Below are 26,373 nucleotides of genomic sequence, written 5' to 3'. Positions count from 1 at the left end.
GTGTTTCTTCTGTCCAAGCTTGCCTTGTCCTAAATTTCCTTCCGCCTTGAATCTTGCTTTTTAAATTATTATTCTAAGCAGGGCTTTCTTGAGCTGCATGTCTTGGTGACTTCGGTTCCCACAATGCAGTTCTTCTTGGCTGGGTTGGGGGGAGGGAGGGGGCAAGGATTGGAGTGGACGGAGTGGGGAGTGGGGAAAGCCCTGTGGCTGGCAGAAGGGGAGATATATATAGAGAGAGATATATAGTGAGCCCGTCTCATCGCTCATCCCGTCTTCGGAGAGGGGCTTGGTTGGCGCAGCTGAAGGGGGATCTTCCGGGTCTCCGGCCAGTGAGGAAATTGGTGCCCCTCGATCTCAGAGAGCAAGTGGCTTCCCTATTATCTACGAGGAGGAAGAAGAGCAGAGGAAGAGAGGAAGGGGGCAGGAGGGAAGGGGGAGACATCAAGGGGGCTTTGTTCCTCCAGTAAGCTCCAGACCTAGAAAAAGAGAGAGAAAAGGGGCAACAAACAACAGAAAAAGAACAGAGAGATATATATTAAACGTCTTTCTTTCCAGCTGAAGCCACTGGGTCACAGAGAATCTGAGGTGCCCGGAAGCCTAGGACATGCAGACAGAAGAGGGTGGTTTGCGTGGAGTCCTGGGATCAAAATCTTCCCCTTGATTTCTGCCCAACCTGGGTGAGGCGGCCATGTTTGAATAGGCTGCGTCTTCTGCAGCTGCTTCCCTCTCGGGGGGCCGCAGAAGAGGCTCCCCCGGCCTCTGGAGTCCTCGCCCCCCAACTGCGCCAGAGGGTGTACAGAATGTCAATAAATCTCGTTTTGAGGGTGTCTTGCGATTCCTTCCCTGGCCGAACAACGCAGCCACGATGAAAACATCAGGCTAGTAAATTTTGAGCGGTCAAGTAAGGATGGATGGATCCGACCATTTATGCTCCATCACTTTCTCATTTCCCCCAGTCTTAAATTCAGTTTTCCACGTGTTCCTCAGCAATTTGCAAATTCTTTATTTCTTTCAGAGTAAACCTTGCAAAAATTCGTGTTAGGAGTGAATTTTTCATTGTGTACACATTGTTGTACAAGGTTTGGACTAAAAATGGGCACATCTTTGCAAGCGATTTCCACGAATCGGATGCATTTGTTTGTGTGTGATTCACACTAAAGTTTGCATCTTGGTGCAGACTTCTATCTAGTAAGAATTTTGTACTGCAAAGTTTGGAGAAGCACGAATTTTTGTAGGATTGCTGCGATTCGGTTCACGTCTCATTTCGGATGGTGCGAATTGGGTGGATTTGCATTCAAAAAATGCCAGCGAAACCCCCAGGGCGAAGGCAGCTGGTCTGCGCTCCGTAAACGTACATTAATAATAGTAATAAGAACCTTTTAGGAATAGCCACAGAAAAACACCTGTGGTTAGATTTGCAGGACAAGGCAATGGCGCTGATGGTCTCTCTTACTCCTTTCTGTCTCTCTGCCTCCACCCCACAAAGCAGGGCAAATTTCCCTCTGTTCCCCGCCAACACCGTCCCAAGATTCCAGCAGACAGAGTCCCCTCTAGCACAAGACACCCGCTTAGGACCATCCAATTAGCTCTGTTCTGCCATTTTGCCGTGTCTCCAAAGGCCACGGAGAATGGCAAGATGGCAGCCCACGAGGAACCTGATCCCATTAGGGGACTTTCCGGAGTTTTGGCTTTTTATGGAGAGTGGTGGGCCGAACCCTGCTCTCAGGTTGTCATATTCCACCCCTCCTGCATCTCTGGAGGAGACAGTTGGCTCCTATAAATTGTGGTCAGGGAAGATTCCCCCCTTTTCTTAACCTCTGCCCCGAACTCTGTTTTGGTCTTAAAGATAACCCTCGTGTTTTTCTACCTTTCCCCCTGCCTTGGGCTTTAAAATAATAATAATAATAATAATAATAATAATAATAATAATAATAATAATAATAATTATTTATTGATACCCCGCCCATCTGGCTGAGTTTCCCCAGCCACTCTGGGGGGCTCCCAATCAAGTGTTAAAAACAATACAGCATTAAATATTATGGGGGCTTTGACTCTCTTTGGCTTCCCCCCATCTTAAAACCCCGGGTTGTAGCCACGATAATCCACTCAAGAAAGTTCTTTAAAGAATGTTGCAGTCACGGGAGCGGTGGAAGCAGAAAACGACCCTCCTTTTTTGGGTGGGTGGGTCTGTTGCGTCTGGTGGTTTGAAATGACCGGGATGATCGTCCCCGCTCCCCACCCCCGTCGAGAAGCCGCCCTGTGGAGCCCATCACTGCGGGGGTCCGGCCTCCACACGGCCTTGGCCACGAGCCCCACCCCACGATCCTTTATTTTTTAGCAACTAGAAATACAGACACACACACACGCACACGCACCAACGACGACGACAAAAAGAAAGAAAGCAAACACACGGGAAGAACCCACGACGACAATAAAGAACGACGACGAGAAAAGAAAAGGTAGAGGCCTTTTTGTGGAAGCTGGGGATTCTCATGGACAAGAACAGCCCGGCTGGCCAAGCACAACAACACATCAGGATGAGAGATTCCGCAGGCGGCAACGGTTGCCGTGGAACAGCCAATCGGGAATCTCCAGGATGGATGGATGGCAGTGGTACCCAATAGGTTTGCAGAAGGGAGTGATGAATAATAGGGGGCCAGGGGGAGAGAAAGAAGTTCATGCAGTAGGTCAAAGAGATGGAGACGGTGTCGGGCGGTGGGTCAGGCAGGCAGGCAATCCAAAAGGGGTCAGGATGGGGAACAGGACCATGAGTGTTGAGGGGGTGGGTGAATTGTGAGCACAGCCCACAGGCTGGTTTTTTTTGGGGGGGGGAGGGTTGGGGGAGAGAATCACCTTTGCCACACAAGAGCGTTGACTTGTGTCTGTTCCCTTTGCCCCAAACTAATGTATGCAATTTGGGGAGGGGCACGAACTCGTGGAATATGATGCAACCCCCCTTTTTCTGCTGTTCTCAGACCTTTGCTCCAAATCACTAGGGTTGCAAGCCCTCCTGCAAAACCCTTGTTTGTGATGGGAACAGCTCCTGACCCGTTTCACTGGGTGCCGTATTTTTCGCTCTATAAGACGCACTTTCCCCCTCCTGAAAAGTAAGGGGAAATGTGTGTGCGTCTTATGGAGTGAATGCAGGCTGCGCGGCTATCCCAGAAGCCAGAACAGCAAGAGGGATCGCTGCGCAGCGCTCCCTCTCACTGGTCTAGCTTCTGGCTTAGCCCCTCAGTCCCTTCCCACACCTCCAGGAAAAGCCCCCAAGAGCTGCACTCCCTTTAAAGAGCTGCGTGGAGTGTGTGTGCAGCTCTTGGAGAAAAGCCTGCAAGCGGCTCTGCTCAGCGCTCCCTTTAAAGAATTTTTTTTTCTTGCATTCCCCCTCTAAAAAATAGGTGCGTCTTAGGGTCAGGTGTGTCTTATGGCGCGAAAAATACGGTAATTATTCTGCACTCATCAAATCGGCACTATGTACCTGAATGGGTGGGCAAGGGAACCCAGTCTTGGCCTGCCTTGGCTGTATGCACCCAAGTTAGTCTCCAAAGTGCTTTTCTTCAGACCACACCTGCCTGTCAACCAGCTGATGTCACTGTGGGCAATATGCTGGCAAATCAGACCCCTGCAACTGCCAGGATTGGACCCTGTTTGTCAGCTGGTGAGCAAACGGTTCGTGTTCAGTTTGCAGGCGGCCAAAATACAGTGTGCAGTTTCTTTGCTTCCACGTAGCTCTGTGCTATGCTTTGCAGTCCCAACAAAACGCTTCAAAATGCGGCGCCTTGTACTGTCACTGTGGTTAACCAAACAATTTAACCCCTGTGTTGCAAACAATGGTCAGTAATATCCAAGGCAACACGATGACCAAATACAATGATATGATATCAATATACACTCTTTATATACCATATTTTTCGCCTTATAGGACGCACTTTCCCCCCTCCATAAATGAAGCTCAGGCTTCCCCTGCCCCAGCCCTGCAGCTGGGGGGGGGGAATAATTTTTTTTCTATATCCCCCCCCTAAAAACTAAGTGTGCCCTATTGTCCGGTGCGCCCTATGGAGCGAAAAATACTGTAATATGAAGTATATGAAATCACATAAACAGATAACTTATGAATCTCTGAAAGTCACAAAATATGCACTCTTAATGGATTTCATATATTTCATATTATATAAAGAGTGTATATTGATATCGTATCATTGTATTTGGTCACCCTGTTGCCTTTAACAGCTGTGTGGCCACACCCTCCTATCCAATATACACGCCCCGGGGTGGGAAGATTGGGATCTGGTCCAGCGGACCAGTTTACAGGTACAAAACGTGTGTCGAGTGCACCTGAGACCCCATGTAGCAAAGGTGGAAGGTGGGGTTTTTTTTGGGGGGGAGAGAGAGACAGGATCAGGGGGTCGGTGGGAGAGGAAAGGAAAACTTTTTAATAATTTTTTTACATTCGCCCACAGAACAAAAAGCACAAACCAATTGCACAGAGCCACCAGCCAAATGCGTCTGAGAGATTAAGAAACAACCGTACAGACAGGCAAAAAAAAAAAAAAAAAAAAAGGAACAACACACAGCACAGGCAAGAAAATCATAGAAAAGAACAGGCCACAGCGATATGGTGACGACAGCGGTAGAAAAGGTGACCGAAACCAAGTACAGGTAAATTGGAGGGTGAGGCAGTGTTCTCAGGTGGGGCAGCTTGGAGTCTTAAGGGATGGAAGGGGCAGAGGTGGCGCCCAGTTCAAAATCGAATTGAGACTCTCTTTTTGGAGTTTGGGGGCAGAGACGGGGGGCCGTGTGGGTGCAGGGGGCCGTGTGTGTGTGTGTGTGTGTGTGGTGGAGGGGGGGCTTGCTGTGCAGGGGGAGGCATGGGAAGGGGGGGAAAGGAGGGATGGGGAGATAAGTTCACCAAACGAAAACTACGTTCCAGAAACTCACGGCACATCCAGTAAACGCTAAACCACGCAGACGTCATGCAAAAAGAGTGCAGCTCGGATCACATGACGTTTTTGTTTGTTTGTTCTTTCCAAATAATAAAGAATAATAAAGATATAACAATCACTTTTCTTTTTGTTCATTCCAGAAGATGCAACTTACAAGGGGGGGCGGAGCTACGTCTCTCGCGACAGGCGAAGGGGTTGGCTTAGCAACAGAGTCGTCTCAAGATATGATTGCAACACCCTGTCGGAGGGAGGGAGGGAGGGAGGGAGGGGGGAGGGAGGGGGTGGGCGTGGTTTCGAGCAGCAAAGAAAAAAAACGGGAATTTGGTTTTCTTTTCGTTTGTTTTTGTGTGTGTGTGTGCGTGCGCGCGTGGAAAAACGAACGGTTCTTTAAATTTGTTTTTTTTTTGCAACTTCACCGATAAGAAAAGGGTTTTCTAAAAAATAAAATAAAAAGGACATTTAGTCAAACGACACTGCTTACTGACACATGGAAAGAAGACACGAGACAGGGGGGTTTTCGACTCTGGTCACTTGTAAACTCCCAGCATGCAATGGGAAGAAAATGGACGGATTGCGTTGTCACAACTTTCCTTTTTAAAGAAAAAATGTCCCTTGATTCTTTTAGGACAGGTGTGGGGGAACCAGTCCCAGTCACTGCAAGGGAGATTAGACTTCCCACCTCTTGGCTTAAAAAACCCCCAAAGCACAACCCACAACTGACAATGGTCCTTAAGTGAGACTGGTGGCAAGGCACAATCTGATATGACGAATTATACAAATCCACTATTTAAAAAATAACGTTCATCTCCATTGCACCTTTCCCAATTTCATCAAGCTGCCTGGCAAACAGAACTACAAATGTTTTTAATCTTCGTTTGTTCCCTTAAAACAAACAAAACGAAAAAATGATCCCCACCTGTCCAAACTCATATACATATATATGTATATATGTATATATATACCGTATTTTTTGCACCATAACACTCACTTTTTTCCTCCTAGAAAGTAAGGGGAAATGTCTGTGCGTGTTATGGAGTGAATGCCTGGGGGTGGCGGGGGGGATCTGCTGCAGTCGTGAGCAGAGGATCCATGGTTCCCCTTCCTTCCCTCCTCCGTGGTTACAAAGCATGGATCCACATGGATCCTCAGGATTTTTGCATTGGGCTGCTCCAAACTCACTGTCAGATCACATGTCTGTGGCCACAGCATGAACCACAAAAATCATATATCACTATTTCGTTTAGAATATTTTTTTCTTGTTTTCCTCCTCTAAAAACTATGTGCGTGTTATGGTCTGGTGCGTGTTATAGAGCGAAAAATACGGTAATGCTTTTCCGGCTGATCAGCTGGAGATGATCCTTACTTGCCCTGGGCAACTAGACCAACATGGCTGTCTGCAATCCAGCTTACCAAAGCCTCTGTTGAACTTTTTGCCAACTCCTTGGGTTAAAAAGAATGAATTTGTAACACTCCAGAATGGAAAGGGGGCCATAACTGATGGAGGGTGGGAGGTTGGAGGAGACAACATCCCAAAACTGACTCCTGAAATTTAAACGTACCAGGAGGAGAAAACACACACGTGCAAAAGATTTCCTTGACTTGAAAACAACCACCCAGAAGAGTCACCTGGGGTGATGCCCTGCACAAGAGGGCAACCCCCACCACACCTGACAAAGAAGCGTCACACCCGGAGAGATTTATCTGTAGGTGGGGAAATGCGAACGAAAACAAAGGCATGGTGTGACAGGTTATAATAATAATAATTTTTTATTTGTACCCCGCCCATCTGGCTGGGTTTCCCCAGCCACTCTGGGCGGCTTCCAACAAAGATTAAAAATACATTAAAATGTCACACATTAAAAACTTCCCTGAACAAGGCTGCCTTCAGATGTCTTCTAAATGTCAGGTAGTTGTTTATTTCCTTGACATCTGGTGGGAGGGTATTCCACAGGGTGGGCGCCACCACCGAGAAGGCCCTCTGCCTGGTTCCCTGTAACTTGGCTTCTCGCAGGGAGGGAACTGCCAGAAGGCCCTCAGCGCTGGACCTCAGTGTCCGGGCAAAACGATGGGGATGGATGTCATACCACACCTAGACACTAGTGAATCCTGTCCTCTCTCCCCAAACCCTCCTCACATGCAGGTCTCCATTGAGCCTCCGCCCTAAAATATACGTCCGCAACGGCTGGAATCGGACTGTCCAATTGCTCTCGACGCCTTCAGAGGAGGCTGCGCATGGTCTCTCTGCAGTGGCGCTGACTTGAGCCCCAGGTTATGGGTGCCCAATGGTGACGTAACGTGATGTAACGTGACATCATGGCGTCACGGCGCTTCTGAGGCCTGGCAGGGTCTCCGACGTTGTCTGGTAGAAACCAGAAGTCGTGTCACAGCCCTGCACTGTGGGTGCTAAGCACCCACGATTCTTTTGTGTGTGTGGGTGCCCTGTCACGCTGGGACCCCTAGACCTGGTGCCTATGTCTCTTTGAATGCCCAGACCAGGGACTCGTGCAGAAACACAACAGCAGCAGCAGGCCCAGCAGCCTCAGAGGAGGTGCCCTGTGGCCGGCGCTGACCTTCTCTTTTCCAAAAATTGCAAACCTTTGCAAAGGTGCAGAGCTCAGCCACAGCGATGCAAAGAGAAGTATCATCAGAGGCATTCTGGGTAAATAAAGATGGCTCTGGCGGCAGCCTCTTCAGCACTGTTAGCTGTTTCTGCTGCTGCCCCCCCCAGTGCCCCCACACTTGTCCAGGCCCCCTCACTCTCAAATGCAAGAGCACAAATGCTTAATTTGAGATCTTGCCAACTCTGCTCTGCTAAGGCTGGCTGAACGTCACCGTACTCTCCTCATATTTAGAACTGGGTTGAGCATAGATTTAAATATACCTTCTCTGCCCACTCCACCTTGAAACATCTGCCACCCCCCCAAAAAAATATGACCAGGACTGTGTCGCCCCCTAATGGCTGGGAGGACACCGTGCAGAATAATGTCGGCCAGAACACACAGCACAGCGAAGGGGCAATCTGTGACCCCCAACCTCAGGTGTTGCTGGACTCCAACTCCCAACAGCCCCAGTGGCCAGCGTGGCCCCCCCCCCAATGGGCAGGGATGGTGATGGAAGTTGTAGCCCGGCTGTCTCTGGAGGGTCGCAGGTTCCTCTCCCCAGGTCTTGGTGCTCTCCTGCGGACTAGGGCAAAACCCCCACTCCCCCAGCCAAAACTTGACAGCGGATTGCAACATGGGCTTGCAGCAACTGGTGCAATTGTGTAAAGAGAGATATTTTGCATTTTGAGCTCTCTGGGCCTGTTGGGTCCTGCATCAACATGTCCCTCACAGAACGGGCAGAAGCTACTCCACCAGGAAGGCGTTGGGGGTCAATGGGCCAGGAGTTAAGGAAAACAAGCTTTCTCGGAAGAGATTTTACGCTGCAATTTCCCTCTCGGATCCTTGCAACCGGCCAATCAATGCATTTCAAGGGACTTCCGGGGTGCGGGGGTCAGGTCTTGAGGCGTGGTGGTGCCCTCCCTCCAACCCTCCGACGATATGCCCATCTGCTCCAGCGGTGTCTCCTAATCTCCCTCGCTTTGGAAGGGGGGGCACCCACCTGATGGGCAGCCGGTTCAGTAGGGCCGGTTAGCGTCTTTAGGCCTCTTGAGCTGGACTTTGAGGCGTTTCATCCCAATCTGGAAACCGTTCATGGCCTGGATGGCAGCCTGAGCGCTGGCGGGATTGTCAAAACTTACGAATCCTGCAAAAGGCGGAGGGGAAACGGACAAGGAGAAGGGAGGATGGGGTAGGCGAGGGCCTGCTGTGACCTCACAGCATGCAGACGGAGACCGTCCCCCCCTCCGTAGAACCCACCCCTTGCTTGGTTTGGTTTCTGAAGCAAAGGTTTAAGTTGATAGTCCCTATGAGGGAGGTGGAGAAGGCACGCTGGGGGGATGTTTCTCTCTCTGCGTGCCGTGTGCGAGAAGGCCGCTGGTTTTTAGCCTCTGAGGATTGCGGTCCCCGATGATTTGGGGGGACCCTATTCTCTTCCCCCAGAACCCCGCTGGGCTATCCCTACCGAAACATTTGCTCTGATTGGTGGCCCGGTCCACAAAGACTTTGGCGGAGATGACATTTCCGAAGGGAAGGAACATCTGCAAGATCTCGGAGTCTGTGAACTCCTGTGGCAGGTGGTAGATGAAGATGTTACAGCCCTCGGGACCTGGGAGAGGACGGCCATGTTTCGGGATAAAGGAAGGTGGGAGGGAGGGAAGAGAGAGAGAGAATTGTTCGTTGAGAACATGCTGGAACACAGAGGGAGCTGGCTGTGCAATCCACATCCCTCGTAACATTTAGATGGAAGGAGGTACAGGGTTATAAAGACTAGGACTAGCCGCCTGAGAAACAGTTTCTATCCAAATGCGATTTTGGTTTTAAACGCAGTGTAAGGAGTCTCTGGGACACGGGTGGCACTGTGGGTTAAACCACAGAGCTTAGGATTTGAATCATAGAATCATAGAGTTGGAAGAGACCACAAGGGCCATCGAGTCCAACCCCTTGCAAAGCAGGAAACACCATCAGAGCACTCCTGACATATGATTTCACTAGCTGATCAGAAGGTTGGCGGTTCGTATCTGCACACCGGGGTGAGCTCCCGTTGCTCGGTCCCTGCTCCTGCCAACCTAGCAGTTTGAAAGCACGTCAAAGTGCAAATAGATAAATAGGTACCGCTCCGGCGGGAAGGTAAACAGTGTTTCTGTGTGCTGCTCTGGTTCGCCAGAAGCGGCCTCAGTCATGCTGGCCACATGACCCAGAAGCTGTACCCCGGCTCCCTCGGCCAGTAAAGCGAGATGAGCGCCGCAACCCCAGAGTTGGCCATGACTGGACCTAATGGTCAGGGGTCCCTTTACCTTTACCTAAGGAGTCTCTATGGGAGTATATTGTATTTAATTACCACATTTTTTGCTCTATAGGACGCACCTGACCATAGGATACACCTTGTTTTAGAGGGGGAGAACAAGAAAAAATAAATTCTCCCCCTCTGTGCTCAGCGCCCCTTCAGTGAAGTGGCAGGAGAAGTGGAGCCCCTTCCATTTCTCCTCCCGCTTGGCTGAAGGGGCGCTGCGCAGCTCTCCCTCTCTGCTGAAGCCAGGAGAGTCTTGCTCTCCTGGCTTCAGCGAAAGGAACCCGAAGCCTTTGGAGCACAGTGTGAGGACCCGCTGCGCTCCAAAGGCTTCAGGCGGCTATCCCTGAAGCCTGGAGAGCGAGAGGGGTCGGTGCGCACCGACCCCTCTCACTCTCCAGGCTTCAGCAAAAGCAACGCGAAGCCTCCAGAGCGCGGAGGGAGCGCTCCCTCTGCACTTCGGAGGCTTCGCGTTGCTATCGCTGAAGCCAAGGAGCCTGCATTCGCCCCATAGGACGCACACACATTTCCCCTTAATTTTTGGAGGGGAAAAAGTGCGTCCTATAGAGCAAAAAATACGGTATGGGATAGGATACCAGAGTTTTTAGGGGGTTAACCAGGCTGGGATAGCTGGGATAGCAGGCTTGTGGGTTTTTGAATGTCTGATGTAGATTTTTTCAATTTTGTTGCTCTGTATGGGACAATGACAATAAAGATTATTGTATCGAAAGCGAGACATTGCCGGCACCTCAGGAGCTCCGCAGAGGAAGAGACGAACAGGATTCCAGATGTTCCAATGGAAATAAATGTCTGCAAATCAATGGCAGCTGTGGGGTGGGTGGGGAAAGGGGCTCAGTGACCCACCTACCTTCCCGCTGCTGCTGCTGCTGTTGTGGAGGCGGCTGCTGGGCGATGATGGTGGCTGGCTGTTGCGGGAAGGCCGGGCTGACCAGTCCGTAGGCGGCAGGGTAGGCGGCTGGGGGGGCAAGCGGGGCAGAGTGAAGCCTAAGCTCCTCGCATCGGCCGAGCAACGGGCAGAGAGAGAGCGACAGGCCTGCAGTGTTGCCCGACCCACGGAAGAACACGTTGCGGGCACTGCCCAGGCAGAAAGGCTTAAGGCGCAGAGCGGGGCCCGTGCCCTTATAGGAATGGACAAAAACCACCAGCGTTCCTAATCTTGTGCATTTCTGAACCATTTTTTTGCTTGCCAGCATTTTATCCTAAGGTACACATTTTTACACAGAGGTATCCTTAACACACATTTTTAAAAAACCAGCAGTTTACCCCATTCTTGGGAGAATTTCTGCATGTGGTTTTCACCAATACATGCATATACTGTATTTTTCCATGTATAAGACTAGGTTTCCCCCCTAAAAAATAATGTGAAGAATTAGGGGGGAGCGTCTTATACATAGATATCTCTCCCTCCATTTTCTTAAATCTGAGTCCCCCAAAATAGGGGGCATCTTATACATGGGGGTGTCTTACAGATGGAAAAATACTGCAATTTTTTTTTGAAAAATATGCACTTTCCTCTAATGTGCTGGGGTTTTTTTGTGTTTGGAGAACTGCATGGTAAAATTTGAAGCGGTGCAAACTTTGAAGGACAGCTGTGTTTCAGTTCCCATCATTATTCCAAGAAGTAGGTATGAGGCAGCTTTGCAAACCAAACCAAATTCCTCCCTCCTCTCTGGACCCTTCCCAGATCTCGCTGGACCACAAACCCCGCAGTTCCTGAGCGCCACTAGCCTGTGGAGTGCCAGAGACATTCCCCATCCCCGACGTAATAGATGCGACATTCTGGGAAAGCCAATGAGCCAACATCCCTGGCGCCATCTTGGCCATAGAGCAGGGACCAGGTCTCTGGTGTTGCCTGGGCAACGAGGCCTTGGCAAAAGGAGATATATGGGCCCAGAATCCTATAGATGCCCATTCCCCACCCCATACCTGTATAGTGCTGCATCCCGGCGTACGCCTGCTGCAATGGGTCCACGGGGGCTGCTGGGCTCTGTGCTGTGTCAGGGGGCGAAGAGGAAAGAGTACACATTTATGAGACAATAATGGCCTGCTTCACACACACAAAGCAAAAAATAAATAAATCTCCAAGTCGGCATACCGGTCCTGGTTTTGTTTCCTAAGATTACCCGCTCTGAGACCCCACAGCCAATTCTCCCCTGGCCCCCTCGCTGGCCCAAGTAGGACCAATTCAGCGAGCTAGCCCTGAGGATTAAGTAAAGGTAAAGGTACCCCTGCCCGTATGGGCCAGTCTTGACAGACTCTGGGGTTGTGCGCCCATCTCACTCAAGAGGCCGGGGGCCAGCGCTGTCCGAAGACACTTCCGGGTCACGTGGCCAGCGTGACAAGCTGCATCTGGCGAGCCAGCGCAGCACACGGAAATGCCGTTTCCCTTCCCGCTAGTAAGCGGTCCCTATTTATCTACTTGCACATTGATGTGCTTTCGAACTGCTAGGTTGGCAGGTGCTGGGACCGAGCAGCGGGAGCGCACCCCGCCACGGGGATTCGAACCGCCGACCTTTCGATCGGCAAGCCCTAGGCGCTGAGGCTTTTACCCACAGCGCCACCCGCGTCCCAGCCCTGGGGATTATCTAATGCTTATGTCCCCTAAATTGATTTCTGAACTTTGAATTTGATTGTTATTCATGGTTTTTATACTGTATTTTATGCTGCTTTTACAATTAAGTGTTTTAAATTTGTTGTTAGCCGCCAGTTTGTGAACTGGGAAGGGCAGGGTATAAATAAAATTTTATTTATTTATTTATTATTTATTTATTATTAATAAGAACCAACCACATTGTGCAGCCATGGTTTGTTGCCGGCTTACAAACCACAGTTTTTAAAGCTGCAGTTTAGTGTTGCGTCGGAATCCAACCATCCTTTTCTTTGGCCGCCTGGTCCCAGGCTCTATATCTGGGGCAGGGAGCCACGCTCTGCAGAAATGAGCAGTGCCCTGTGGGGCACAACTTGAGGCTTCTTAGGCAAACCACAGTTAAAGCAAACGGCAGCTGAGTGTTACGTGTAAACACAGCCAATGCTATTTCAGATTCCTCAAGCTCCGGCAGCCATCAGATATGGAGCCCAGGTAAGCCTCTTTTTTTGTGTGTTTATATTTTTTTATTAATTTTCAGCACAATTATACAATTTTATCGACATTTTCACAAATTATCTCTTTTTGGACTTCCTTCAGCTTCTCTGGTAATCATCCATATTTTCCTCTAAATTACACATTCCCTTCATTTGTATTGCCGTTTGATCTCCCTCCCCCTTCTATTTCTTTTTAACAATACATCTCAGCTTTCACAGTGCTTCTTGAAACCCCACTAGTGTTGTTTGCACATCACATGTACTTTTCAGATATTCTACAAACTTTCCCCAGTCTTCGATGAACTTTTGGTCTCGCAGATATCTAATTTTCCCAGTTAGTTTGTCCAATTCCGCAAAGTCTGTCAGTTTCATTCTCCATTCTTCTATCATCGGTATTTCCTCTTGCTTCCATTTCTGGGCCAGTAAAAGGAGCCCAGGTAACCCTCAAGTAGGACATGAAGCAATTTCCCTCCTCGCTTGTCTGCCCACAGAGCAGAATCCTGCTCCTGTACATGGAGGCTCCATCACTAGATACTCTCACAGCTAATAAGCGTACCAGAGGAGCCCTGGTGATTCAGGTGAAAGGTCTACAACTTAGAGCAGCGGTTCTCAACCTGTGGGTTGGCAAGCCCTAGGCTCTGTAGTTTAACCCACAGCACCACCCGCGTCCCTAATATAGGATTACAGTGGTGCATTTGTGTGCATGTGTGTGTAGATCTAGGTGGTCTCAAGGACTTGGGTGTCCAGGAAAGAAAGACCGAAAAACGGGGGACGGGGTTTGTGTGATCAGAGGGAGAAGGAGACCCCGGGAAGCCTCAGATACCTGGGTATGGGTGGACGCCATTTGTGTAAATGGCCTCGGAGGCCGGCTGCCCTGTGCTCTGCGTGGGAACGGGGCTGTAGCCGTTGACGCTGAGGGTGGCCGGGATGGCAGACACTGGCGTGGCGGCAATGGCAGGTGGCGTGCTGGTCCCTGTGGAAGAAGGCAGCGGAAGGTTGGCGGGGCACCAAAAACCTCACCAGGGCTCCGTGATGGAGCCGCTCGTGTCCATAAACCCCATAAATCCCTTCTTGAAGTCACACATGCGCCAAAGTTTACTCCTCTAAGCATCTCAGGCTGTCAGATCCGTGTGCAAAGCCTCAGTGGGAATAAACGGTGCCAGGCTTTGCATAATACATCGTGCGTATTTTTGGCTGCTTTGCATAATCTATTCCGGCTAGAATTTCGCCGCTCACCAAGTTTCAAGGGTGTCATAAGGACCAGAAGCTGGATTTGAAAAAAGAACAAACAGGGAGCCCCTCATATTTTGGACTCTGGTTGAATTGCGCCCAGATCTCTTCTCGCAGCCCCATCTTAAGTTCTGACTACCCCCCATTTGAACTTTCCTTCTTAATAGCAAGAAGGCTGAGAGTGCCTATGAGCAGGAAGTCAGGGGAACTGAATTCCCTTGCCTTAAAAAACTAAATACCGTATTTTTCGCTCTATAAGACTCACCTTTTCCCTCCTAAAAAGTAAGGGGAAATGTGTGTGCATCTTATGGAGCGAATGCAGGCTGCGCAGCTATCCCAGAAGCCACAACAGTGAGAGGGAGCGCTGCGCTGTTCTAGCTTCTGGCTTAGCCGCGCGAAGCCTCTTCACACCACGGGGAGCCTTCATCCCGCTGCCCTGAGAAGGCTTCGCGGGGCTATCCCCGGCTTTTGCGGGAGGTGGGGGAAGGGACAAAGGGGCTGCCCTCTGTCCCTTCCCCCACCTCCCGGAAAAGCCCGCAAGAGCCGCGCTCCCTTTAAAGAGCCGCGCGGAGCATGTGTGCAGCTCTTGGGGGCTTTTCCCCGAGGAGGGACGAGGGCAGCCCGTCAGGGAAAAGCCTGCATGCGCCGCACACACGCTCCGTGCGGCTCGTGTAAGGGAGCGCTGAGCAGAGCCTGCATGCATCCCAGAATATATTTTTTATTGCATTCCCCTCTAAAAACTAGGTGCGGCTTATGGTCAGGTGTGTCTTATGGAGCGAAAAATACGGTAATTAATATATTTTTTTGGTCTGGGGGGCTGGAATGGCTATGCCTGAGCCAAAAATCCACCTATATCTGTAATCAGTAAAGTTGTGGCCATTTCCAATCCAGATCATTGTCTGCTTGAGTTTATTAATCACGTCTTAAATTTAGCCACTGCCCGGGGGAGTGGCACTGTGACTTGGACCGCAACAAACAAACAAACAAACAAACAAACAAACAAACAAACAAACAAGGAAGCAAACAAGGAAACAAACAAACTTCTTGGTGAATCCCTCCCACCTTTTTCTCCCAGGAAAAATCCACATATTGGGAGTGGGAAACATTTCAAACTCCTTCCAGAAAACCCTGGTTGGTCACAGCGCCGATTGTGCGTTTCTGTGCCCTGTGAGGGAGGCAGAGCCCGCCCCCCCATTTCCTGGCTGGGCCTCCTTGCCCCCCCTTACCTGAGGAGGTTGTGATGGGGGTGATGGGGGTGGCGATGAGGCCGTTGGGGTTGATGGTGGCCATCTGCTGCATCTGGACGGCGGCCATCGTCGCCATGGGGTTGAGGTAGGCGGAGTGCGTGGCAACAAGAGCTGCCTGTTGCTGCATTAGCTGAGGGCAGAAAAGCGGGGAAAGGGGGCAGGAGAGAGAGGGGTCAATAATAATAATAATAATAATAATAATAATAATAATAATAATAATGTTATTTATACCCCGCCCATCTGGCTGGGCTTCCCCAGCCACTCTGGGCGGCTTCCAAAAAAATATTAGAATACCCTAATGCATCAAACATTAGAAGCTTCCCTAAACAGAGCTGCCTTCAGATGTCTTCTAAAAGTGTGGTAGTTGTTTTTCTCTTTGACATCTGGTAGGAGGGCGTTCCACAGGGCGGGTGCCACCACCGAGAAGGCCCTCTGCCTGGTACCCTGTAACTTGGCTTCTCGCAGGGAGGGAACTGCCAGAAGGCCCTCAGATCTGGACCTCAGTGTCCGGGCAGAACGATTGGGGTGGAGACGCTCCTTCAGTAAATATAAAGCACCATGGACGTCCACAGAGTCTGTCCCTACAGCCCCATCAGCATCCTGTTATGTGACTGTCCTGCATCTACTTCCAATCAGGGGCCAGAGTATTGTCTCGCCAGAGTGGTGCATGCTCTGGTTATCTCCCGCTTGGACTACTGCAATGTGCTCTACGTGGGGCTACTTTGAAGGTGACCCGGAAATTACAACTAATCCAGAATGTGGCAGCTAGACTGGGGACTGGGAGCGGCCACCGAGACCCCATAACACCAGTCTTGAAAGACCTACACTGGCTCCCAGGATGTTTCCAAGCACAATTCAAAGTGTTGGTGCTGATCTTCAAAGCCCTAAATGGCCTCGGCCCAGTACAGTCATACCTCAGGTTACAGACGCTTCAGGTTGCACGTTTTTGGGTTACACACTGCGCCGAACCCGGAAGTACTGGAACGTGTTACTTCTGGGTTTGGGCGCATGCGCATAAGCGCTAAATCGCACCTTGCGCATGCGCAGAAGTGCAGAATCGCAACCCGTGTGTGCACAGACGCAGCGCTGCAGGTTGCGAACGTGCCTTCCGCACGGATCACGTTCGCAACCCGAGCGTCCACTGTATACCTAAAGGAGCGTCTCCACCCCCATCGTTCTGCCTGGACACTGAGGTCCAGCTCCGAGGGCCTTCTGGCAGTTCCCTCCCTGCGAGAAGTGAGGTTGCAAGGAACCAGGCAGAGGGCCTTCTTGGTGGTGGCGCCCGCCCTGTAGAACGCCCTCCCGTCAGATGCCAAGGCTTCACCCCCTCCAAAGGCCAACAACTTTAGCTTCCCACCCCTCCCTTAATGGGTAGATCACTTCCAGAATTTTTATACTGGCAGTAGATCACAGTCTCTTGTGAGTTGGATGTGCCTGCTCTAGGCTATCTGAAAACTCCGCTTCCTCCTTCCCTTTCTCTGGAGGAGTGCTTGAAACAGGCTTCGTTTGAAGGCAAATCGTTATTATTTTGGTGACGGCCACCTCAAAAAAGATCCGCCCTCATCCTGTTTTCAGCAGACTCCCAACAAAGCAAGAGATGGAAATCTCGTTTTTATTGCATTTTGTTGTTGTTGTTGTTTAGTCATTTAGTCGTGTCCGCCTCTTTGTGACCCCCTGGACCAGAGCACGCCAGGCCCTCCTGTCTTCCACTGCCTCCCGCAGTTTGGTCAGACTCATGCTGGTAGCTTCGAGAACACTGTCCCACCACCTCGTCCTCTGTCGTCCCCTTCTCCTTGCACCCTTCATCTTTCCCAACATCAGGGTCTTTTCCAGGGAGTCTTCTCTTCTCATGAGGTGGCCAAAGTCTTGGAGCCTCAGCTTCAGGATCTGTCCTTCTAGTGAGCACTCAGGGCTGATTTCCTTCAGAATGGAGAGGTTGGATCTTCTTGCAGTCCATGGGACTCTCAAGAGTCTCCTCCAGCACCAGAATTCAAAAGCATCCATTCTTCGGCGATCAGCCTTCTTTATGGTCCAGCTCTCACTTCCATACATCACTACTGGGAAACCCACAGCTTTTACTATACGGACCTTTGTCAGCAAGGTGATGTCTCTACTTTTTAAGATGCTGTCTAAGTTTGTCATTGCTTTTAAGGTTGCAAAATCTTAGAAGGGCAACGGTTGTGAGGCAGCATGGAGTGGCTTTCACAAAAAGGAACCTCCACTTCTAAATTTACTCCTGCACATAAGGTAAGGCTCCTCCTTTTAAAAAATAAAATAAAATCCCTGCATGTAGAAGATTAGCATCTCAGGGTGAATAGTTCTTGTCCTTCCTTCTTCTTGCCGTGCCAGTTATCTATAATGCAGCTTTTTCGGGGGGTGTTAATGGAAATCCCTTCCTTTTAGAAAGCTAGCGTCTGAAGGATAAGGGCCATAGCCTAGCTTACACCCTGACATGCTAGCTTTCTGGATGCGGTGAGATGATCTTTAGGAAAAGTGTGTGCGTATGCACACATCAGCGTTCCTGTTTGTGTACTGAGCCGGGAAACGCCTCCCCCCCAAAAAAACCCAGCCGGCACCGTCCCCCTCCCCACAACTTGTCTAGAGCAAAGGGGAGCCTCTTACTGCTTGGGTGTAGGCACTGTACACCCCAAACTGCAGGGCGATGGGGCTGAACATGCCCAGCTGGTTCGCCACTTGCTGCATCCGGCGGAGACCCCTCTCCTTCTCCGTGTCGGCAAATTTCACCACGAGGCTGGATGAGGCGCCCTGGAAGGAAGAGGGAGAAATTGAGGTCTCCAAACAGAGCAACTTTGCTGAAGCTCAGGAAGTCTTTCCCAAGCTGGCGCCCTCCAGAGAGACAGTGTGGTGCAATGGTTAGCGTGCTGGGTTACAACCCGGGAGATAACAGGTTAATAATAATAATAATTTATTATTTATACCCCGCCCATCTGGCTGGGCTTCCCCAGCCGCTCTGGGCGGCTTCCAACAGAATATTGAAATACAATAACCTATTAAACATTGAAAGCTTCCCTAAGCAGGGCTGCCTTCAGATGTCTTCTAAAAGTCTGGTAGTTTATTTCTTTGGGCATTCCACAGGGCGGGTGCCACTACCGAGAAGGCCCAAAATATCCCTGCTCAGACACGGGCCAGTCACTCTCTCCCACCCTATCCTACACTATAAGGTTGTGAGATGTGTGGTTACAGGGAACCAGGCACAGGGCCTTCTTGGTGTTGACACCCACCCCGTGGAATGCCCTACCATCAGATGTCAAGGAAATAAACAACTATTTTACTTTAAAAAGATGAAGGCAGCCCTGTTTAGGGAAGTTTTTAATGTCTGATGCTGTATTGTTTTTAATATTCGGTTGGAAGCTGCCCAGAATGTCTGGGGAAACCCAGCCAGATGAGCGGGGTATAAATAATAAATTATTATTATTATTATTATTATTATTATTATTATTATTATTATTATTAAGGGTCAGTGGAATGCCAGTACTGATGGCACTTGAAGACACCTGTTTAGATAAGTGTTTTCTCCTGATCTCCTGTCTTCAACGCCCAAATTCTTCTTGTAACTGTTACGCTCTGGTTAATGGGCTTTGCTCATGACATACTTTAATCTCAGATGTTTTCATATACAGTCGTATCTTGGAGTCGAACGGAATCCATTCCAGAAGTCCATTCGACTTCCAAAATGTTTGAAAATAAAATCGCTGCTTCTGATTGGCTGCAGGAAGCTCCTGCAGCCAATCGGAAGCCCCGGAAGCCCCATCGGACGTTCGGCTTCTAAAAGAACATTCAAAAACCGGAACATTCACTTCCGGGTCATGATCTTTCGGGAGCCAAAACGTTCGAAAACTAGGCTGTTCGACTTCCAAGGTACAACTGTGGTTGTTTTGCTACGTGTTGTCAGACGAAAGCTCATGTCAGCCCCTTAGCCAGGGATGATGGAAGTCATGTTAACCTGTGGACAGTACCAGCTTGGGGGAAAGTCTAGAGTTTTCTCAAAAATGCATATTATTAGGGGAAAGTGCCATTTAAATGCATACGTTAATGAAAGTAACATTAAAAATGCATTATCGTTAGGGAAATTTGCTTGCAAATATGGGTGCACAAGGGGAAATTGTGTACAAAGATTTGTACATTAAAGAGAAAATGAAGATTTTTTTTAATAAAAAAAATATAAACTGGTGCAGAAACGCGGAGAATTGAAGTTGAGATTGGAAAAATTAGAAATGGAGAAGAACCCAAACTGATTGATTTGTGTCCTATTTGCCGCCCCCTGATCACTGCCGTCTTAAGTCGTGCGTGAATGCATAGCATCGGAGGCTAGCTTGAAAAGTTGGCAACCCCCTGATTTAAACAGCTATTTAATTCACAAAGCAAATTGCCAGATCTCTTTTCTGCACCCTTGGCAAAGCTTAAAAAAAAGTTGACAAATGTATAGCTGGCAAATCTTTTGGACTACAGTGGTACCTCGTGTTAAGTACTTAATTCGTTCTGGAGGTCCATTCTTAACCTGAAACTGTTCTTAACCTGAAGCACCACTTTACCTCATGGGGCCTCCTGCTGCTGCCACACCGCCAGAGCACAATTTCTGTTCTCATCCTAAAGCAAAGTTCTTAACCTGAAGCACTATTTCTGGGTTACTGGAGTCTGTAACCTGAAGCGTATGTAATCTGAAGCGTATGTAACCCGAGGTACCGCTTTTTGGGAAAGTGGAACAGAGGACGTTTGTCCACTAGGAGGTAGCAGAGCCCATGGAAAATTTCTTCCCTCTCCCTCCTCGCTCACTTACTGAAGGCGGAGCCTCAAATGAAAGGAGTTAATGGAAGGCAGGAGGGATTTAGCAAGACAACCTTCTTCTTCTTCTCCTCCTCTGCCCCCCCCCCAGCCCCTGGCCCTCCCTGCCCCCCACCAAGGCAGAAGTTATGGGTCTCACCGGTAACGTGCGGCTTCCGTGCAACGTATTGATGGCAGCCTGTGCTTCTGCGTGTGTCTGGAACTTCACAAAGGCACAGCCTGGCAGAGGGGAGAGAAAGGGAAAGATTCGGAGACAGAAACAGGATGAGCTTGGCCGCTGGATCAGGCCTGCGCCCTGTACTCACAGTGGCCAATCTGATGCATCGCTAGGAAGCTGTCAGATGCTGGTTGCTCGTGAGTAACCAGGCAGGACCCCAACCTGTCTTTTACAGGTTTTATTGTGCAAACTATTTACAGTGCAGATCCATGAAGTTCATGTCCGTCTTAGTCACTTGCAGAATCTGGGAGTGGCCCGATGGGATGGAGGATGCCAAATGAACTCTGCCTGGTCCTCAGAAGTCTATAATTTAGGAATGTAAGATGAGCCTGTGGCCAACGGCCCATCTAGTCCAGTTCTCACAGTGGCCAACCAGAGGCCCCAATGGGAAGCCCACAAGCAAGACACGAGCACAACAGACATACAGCAGTTTTATTGCATTAGCTCTGCAGTGAGCCAACTTTGAGACCACTTCACCCCTAGCCCTCAGGAGGTCAAGATGTAAACCAGAAAATAACCATCCTTTGATGATTCGCACCTTTCTGAATTCTGTAGGGCAGGTGTCAGATGCTGATGGTGGTTGCTCGTGAGTAACCAGGCAGGACCCCGACCTGTCTTTTACAGGTTTTATTGTGCAAACTATTTACAGTGCAGATCTACCAAGTTCATGTCCGTCTCAGTCACTTGCAGAATCCGGGAGTGGCCCCTTCCGGCTTCTCCCCCAACATAAGAACTTCGTCACCCCAAGCCCCTCCTTGCGCTTCAACCCTCTGCGCAAGCTGGGCAGCGGAAGTGGCGTGCGTCCCTCCCAGCCAGCCTGGCCAGGTGAGGCGCTGGGGCTCTCAGCAGCATCCTTGAGCCCTTTCCTTCCAGCCTGGCCAGGTGTGGTGCTGGGGCTCTCTGCATCATCCTCTAGCCCTTTCCTTCCAGCCTGACCAGGTGAGGCCTTGGGGCTCTCAGCATCATCCTCTAGCCATTTCCTTCCAGCCTGGCCAGGTGAGGCGCTGGGGCTCTCAGCAGCATCCTCTAGCCCTTTCCTTCCAGCCTGGCCAGGTGAGGCGCTGGGGCTCTCAGCATCATCCTCTAGCCCTTTCCTTCCAGCCTGGCCAGGTGAGGCACTGGGGCTCTCAGCATCATCCTCTAGCCCTTTCCTTCCAGCCTGGCCAGGTGAGGCGCTGGGGCTCTCAGCAGCATCCTTGAGCCCTTTCCTTCCAGCCTGGCCAGGTGAGGCGCTGGGGCTCTCAGCAGCATCCTTGAGCCCTTTCCTTCCAGCCTGGCCAGGTGAGGCGCTGGGGCTCTCAGCAGCATCCTTGAGCCCTTTCCTTCCAGCCTGGCCAGGTGAGGCGCTGGGGCTCTCAGCATCATCCTTGAGCCCTTTCCTCGCTTGGCTGGCCCCTTCCCTCTCTTCTCCACTGGAGGTGTGGCTTTTCCCACCACTGGGAGAGGAACTGCTCCTCAGGAGTTTCGGAGGCTCTCTGTATCCCAACGGCCCCCCTGCCTCCCTCCCCTGTTCCGATGGCAGTCCCCTGACAGAAGCCCACAAGCAGGAGACCGGCCAGAGGAGCCTTCTGCTCTCCTGTGTTTCCAGTGACTGGTGTTCGGAAGCACCGCTGACTCTGACCGCAGAGGCATCTCCTCCACGACTTGGTCAAATTCTCTTCTAAAGCTGCCCGAGTCGCTGGCCATCGCTACATTTTGTCACGGTAGCCATTCGCCAGCCACCCCCTCCCCACCAAGGCGCCCTTGTCTCTCCCGGGTTGTGCTCAGGATGGCAAAACCAACTGTGTGTGTTTTGAGCTGTGCCTAGCTCCGATTGGCTGGGACCTGTGCCGTCATGAACCCAGCTCACCCGTTTTAAACCTCTGAAAGGCGGGCAGCCCATGGAGCTGGGGGCGTGGAGGAGGACCCGCTGAAACAGGGTCCGATTGGCTGTTTGGTATGTCTGTCGCCTGCCTTCTAGATGCAGGAGGGAGCCAGAGCCAGGGCCGTCTTAAGCATATCTGGCACCGTGGTGCAAAGCTCCCTCTGGGCACCCCACCCCTCCGATTCCCAGAGATTTTTAGGGAGGACAGCACTGCCGGTGGGGCTGGAGGAGGCGGGCAGCGGCTGGAGGGCAGCTCCTCCGGCGGAGAAGAGGCAGAGGCTGGACATGGCACCTCCCAGCTCAGCTGGCTGCTGCGTGCCACGGTGGCCACGGCAGGCAGAGGCTCCAGGCGCAGCGCTGCTTCGGCACGGCATGGCGGGCAAGGGCGGCGAGCTGATGACGGGAGGTGCCGCGTCCAGCCTCCCCTCTTCCCTGGCACCCTTCAGAACTTGGCGCCCTGGTGCCCCATGCCACTAGCCTCTATGAGTAAGACGGCCCTGGACAGAGACACCTGTCTGATGATCAATGCTCTGTAAGGACGTAAGATCAGGCCAACGTTAGCTCGCTGTGCCTCATCGCTTTTTAAAACAGGCCTGCATGAATCAGGCCTGGCGCACCCACGGGGCAAGGGGAAGCAGCCGCCTAGGGTGGAAGGAACCCCCAAGGCAGCACCGGATGGGCACTCTTCCACCTCTGGCACTGGCAGAGAAGTAGTGCCAGCTTTAGTGCCAATTCCCGGCGATATCTCGTGAGATCTGGGCGAGATCTCGCTGGAAATCACTAGTAATCTGCCGCTGGTTTCTCCAGCGGTGGAAGTGGCAAAGCGAGGCAGCACTTCCTGTCTGGCATCTATCAGGTGGCGAAAAGTGATGCACCCACTCTGAGCATGCGTACAAAATGTTCTTACGTAACAGGGGGCCCTTAGTCACTTCCCACAGCTGCAACTCTCTCCAGATGTTGTTGGACTACGACTCAAATCCCTAGCCGTTGGCCAAGCTGGTGCTGATGGGAGTTATAGTTCGAGGGCACCTGCTCAGGGACAACCTTCCGATGGCAGCAGTGGGCGGCCGCCTTCTTCTCCACTCACCTTTGCTGGTGCCGTCGGGACCCCGCAGTACCGTGCACTCGTCGATGTTCCCGAATGGCTCAAACATTTTCCGGACGTCCTCGTCTGTCTGCTGCTTACCCAACATTCCCACAAAGAGCTTCCTGTCTTCTGGAAGGAGGAGAAAGGAGGTTGATCAGATAAAGGCCGTCCTGGGGGAGCCCAGACTGCGCCATAAACATGCCCCCCTCCATTCAGAAAGCTGGCACAAGTTTTAATTTGTTTCCGATCTACTTTAACTTTTCAGACGCCTTGGATTATTGTTGCTGTTTCTCTTAGTGGCGATTATGTCTTTTAGGGTTGGTTTTTTTGACAATCAAGCAGTATATACCGGTAAATTCCACAAAATAAATAATATACCATATATTTCGCTCTATAGGACGCACCCGACCATAGGACGCACCTTGTTTTAGAGGGGGAGAACAAGAAAAAAAAATTCTCCCCCTCTCTGCTCAGCGCCCCTTCAGCGAAGCGGCAGCAGAAATGGCGCCCCTTCCATTTCTCCTCCTGTTTCGCTGAAGGGGCGCTGCGCAGCTCTTCCTCTCTGCTGAAGCCAGGAGAGTCTTTCTTTCCTGGCTTCAGCGAAAGCAACCTGAAGCCTTCGGAGCACTGCGGGACCTCCCGCTGCGCTCCGGAAGCTTCAGGTTCTTTTCGCTGAAGCCAGGAGAGTCTATCCCTGAAGCCTGGAGAGCGAGAGGGGTCGGTGCGCACCGACCCCTCTCGTTCTCCAGGCTTCAGCGAAAGCAACACGAAGCCTCCGGAGCATGAAGGGAGCGCTCCCTCTGCGCTTCAGAGGCTTCGCGTTGCTATTGCTGAAGCCAAGGAACCTGCATTCGCTCCATAAGACGCACACACATTTCCGCTTAATTTTTGGAGGGGGAAAAGTGTGTCCTATAGAGCGAAAAATACGGTACATACACACACATCCCCCCCAGGGAAAAAACCTGGGGGGATTGCACCGAAAAACAATGGAAGGATAACAACAAGAAGAATAAAATTTCCTCTTGCGTGCCAACGTAATATGGATTTGTTAAGCACGATGGGAAAGTCCCTTACCAGTGACTGTGACAATAAGAAGGGGTTCACATTGGACCTGTGATATTGGGAATAAACAACAGAGAAAAGGCAGGAACAAAAATAAAAGACTTTCTGTGGTCCAGCCAGAACATGGGAATCTCCAAAAAATTAATTAATTCAGAATGTATAAATGGCACATATATTTATTTTTAATTTGGATATGATGTGGCAAGATTAATGAAAAAATTAATAAAAAATTATTTTTTAAAAAAGGGGGGAAACCCCTGGAACAGTGTGTGTGTGTGGGGGTGGAAACTTATTATCTCTCCACCACCTTCGCCAAAATGGACCCCTCCAGAAGCTTTGAACTACGACTCCCAGCTGGCTGGCACTGATGAGAGTTGTAGTACAAAATATCCGGGGGGTGGGGTTTCAGGGTGGAGAAGGCTGTACAGTCATACCTCTTGATATGTTTTTTTCAGGTTGCGTCCCGCAGCGACCCAGAAGTACCGGAAAGGGTTACTTCCGGGTTTCACCACTTGCGCATGCGCAGATGCGCAAAATGATGTCACGCTCATGTGCAGAAGTGGCAAATTGCGACTTGCGCAGATGTGCCACTGCGGGTTGCGTTCCTTTCAGGTTGCGAATGAGGCTCCGGAACAGATCCCGTTTGCAACCAGAGGTACCACTGTATTATTAAGGGAATCAAACCTGTCCACAACTTGGAGGCCAGCTCCTCCAAAACACCAGGTGAGCAGGCAAGCTGCTCTCTGAACCGCCCAGCACCCCAGAGAGAGACTTTACCTCCTCTGCTTTCGCTGTCCGCTGGCTTCACCTGGATCGGTCGGTTCATCTGGAATGAGAAGGAGACAGAGGCTGTGGATCCAGACCCAGAAGGATGAGGTGGGGCAAAGGCCGCCATCATCATCATCATCATCATCATCATCATTTATTATTTATACCCTGCCCATCCGACTGGGTTTCCCCAGCCACTCTGGGCGGCTTCCAACCAAATATCAAAAACAATACAGCGTCAGACATTAGGAACTTCCCTAAACAGGGCCGCCTTCAGGTGTCTTTTAAAAGTAAAATAGTTGTTTATTGCCTTGACATCTGGTGGGAGGGTGTTCCACAGGGCAGGCGCCACCACCGAGAAGGCCCTCTGCCTAGTTCCTTATAACCTCACTTCTCACAGGGAGGGAACTTCCAGAAGGCCCTCGGAGCTGGACCTCAGTGTCCAGGCAGAACGATGGGGGTGGAGACGCTCCTTTGGGGATACAGGACCGAGGCCATTTAGGGCTTTCAAGGTCAGCACCAACACTTTGAATTGTGCTCGGAAACGTACTGGGAGCCAGTGTAGGTCTTTCAAGACCGGTGTTATGCGGTCTCAGCAGCTGCTCCCAGTCACCAGTCTAGCTGCCGCATTCTGGATTAATTGCAGTTTCCGGGTCACCTTCAAAGGTAGCCCCACGTACAGCACATTGCAGTAGTCCAAGCGGGAGATAACCAGAGCATGCACCACTCTGGCGAGACAGTCTGCGGGCAGGTAGGGTCTCATCCTGCGTACCAGATGGAGCTGGCAGACAGCTGCCCTGGACACAGAATTGACATGCGCCTCCATGGACAGCTGTGAGTCCAAAATGACTCCCAGGCTGCACACCTGGTCCTTCAGGGGCACAGTGACCCCATTCAGGACCAGGGAGTCCTCCACACCCGCCCACCCCCTGTCCCCCCAAAACAGTACTTCTGTCTTGTCAGGATTCAACCTCAATCTGTTAGCCTCCAAACTCCTCCAGGCACTCACACAGGACCTTGATAGACTACAACTCCCATCCTCTCCCCTGAGTGTCTGCCATCTTGGCTAAAGCAATGATGAGAGCTGACAACATCTGCACATGTCCCCCTCCTGCCTGCTTCCCACATCTGGGTTAGAAATTAGGAAATGCAATCCTGGGGCA

At 50.8% G+C, this 26,373-nt stretch overlaps 1 protein-coding gene across 3 annotated transcripts in view; it reads right to left on the bottom strand.

The window, feature by feature from the left end:
* Window positions 1–26,373, bottom strand: part of CELF3 (CUGBP Elav-like family member 3) — a 79,799-nt gene continuing 53,426 nt past the window's right edge. The window contains exons 3-14 of one of the 3 annotated variants that reach the window (XR_008328013.1): window positions 25,220–25,268; window positions 23,381–23,509; window positions 20,352–20,431; window positions 18,032–18,175; window positions 15,389–15,539; window positions 13,756–13,905; window positions 11,778–11,843; window positions 10,699–10,806; window positions 9,006–9,149; window positions 8,544–8,687; window positions 5,098–5,181; window positions 1–476 (exon numbers count right to left, since the gene is read on the bottom strand). Coding sequence is in view for 2 of the 3 variants with exons in the window: in XM_053368945.1 (XP_053224920.1) it covers window positions 8,560–8,687; window positions 9,006–9,149; window positions 10,699–10,806; window positions 11,778–11,843; window positions 13,756–13,905; window positions 15,389–15,539; window positions 18,032–18,175; window positions 20,352–20,431; window positions 23,381–23,509; window positions 25,220–25,268 (1,149 nt within the window). In the remaining variant the exon portion in view is untranslated. The remainder of the gene's footprint in view (window positions 477–5,097; window positions 5,182–8,543; window positions 8,688–9,005; window positions 9,150–10,698; window positions 10,807–11,777; window positions 11,844–13,755; window positions 13,906–15,388; window positions 15,540–18,031; window positions 18,176–20,351; window positions 20,432–23,380; window positions 23,510–25,219; window positions 25,269–26,373) is intronic. The other 2 variants (XM_053368946.1, XM_053368945.1) reach the window with 2 other exon arrangements.

The sequence above is a fragment of the Podarcis raffonei genome, chromosome 16 (assembly GCF_027172205.1).
Source record: "Podarcis raffonei isolate rPodRaf1 chromosome 16, rPodRaf1.pri, whole genome shotgun sequence".
In the NCBI taxonomy this organism is placed as follows: domain Eukaryota; kingdom Metazoa; phylum Chordata; class Lepidosauria; order Squamata; family Lacertidae; genus Podarcis; species Podarcis raffonei.
This window is presented reverse-complemented; position numbering and strand designations above follow the sequence as displayed.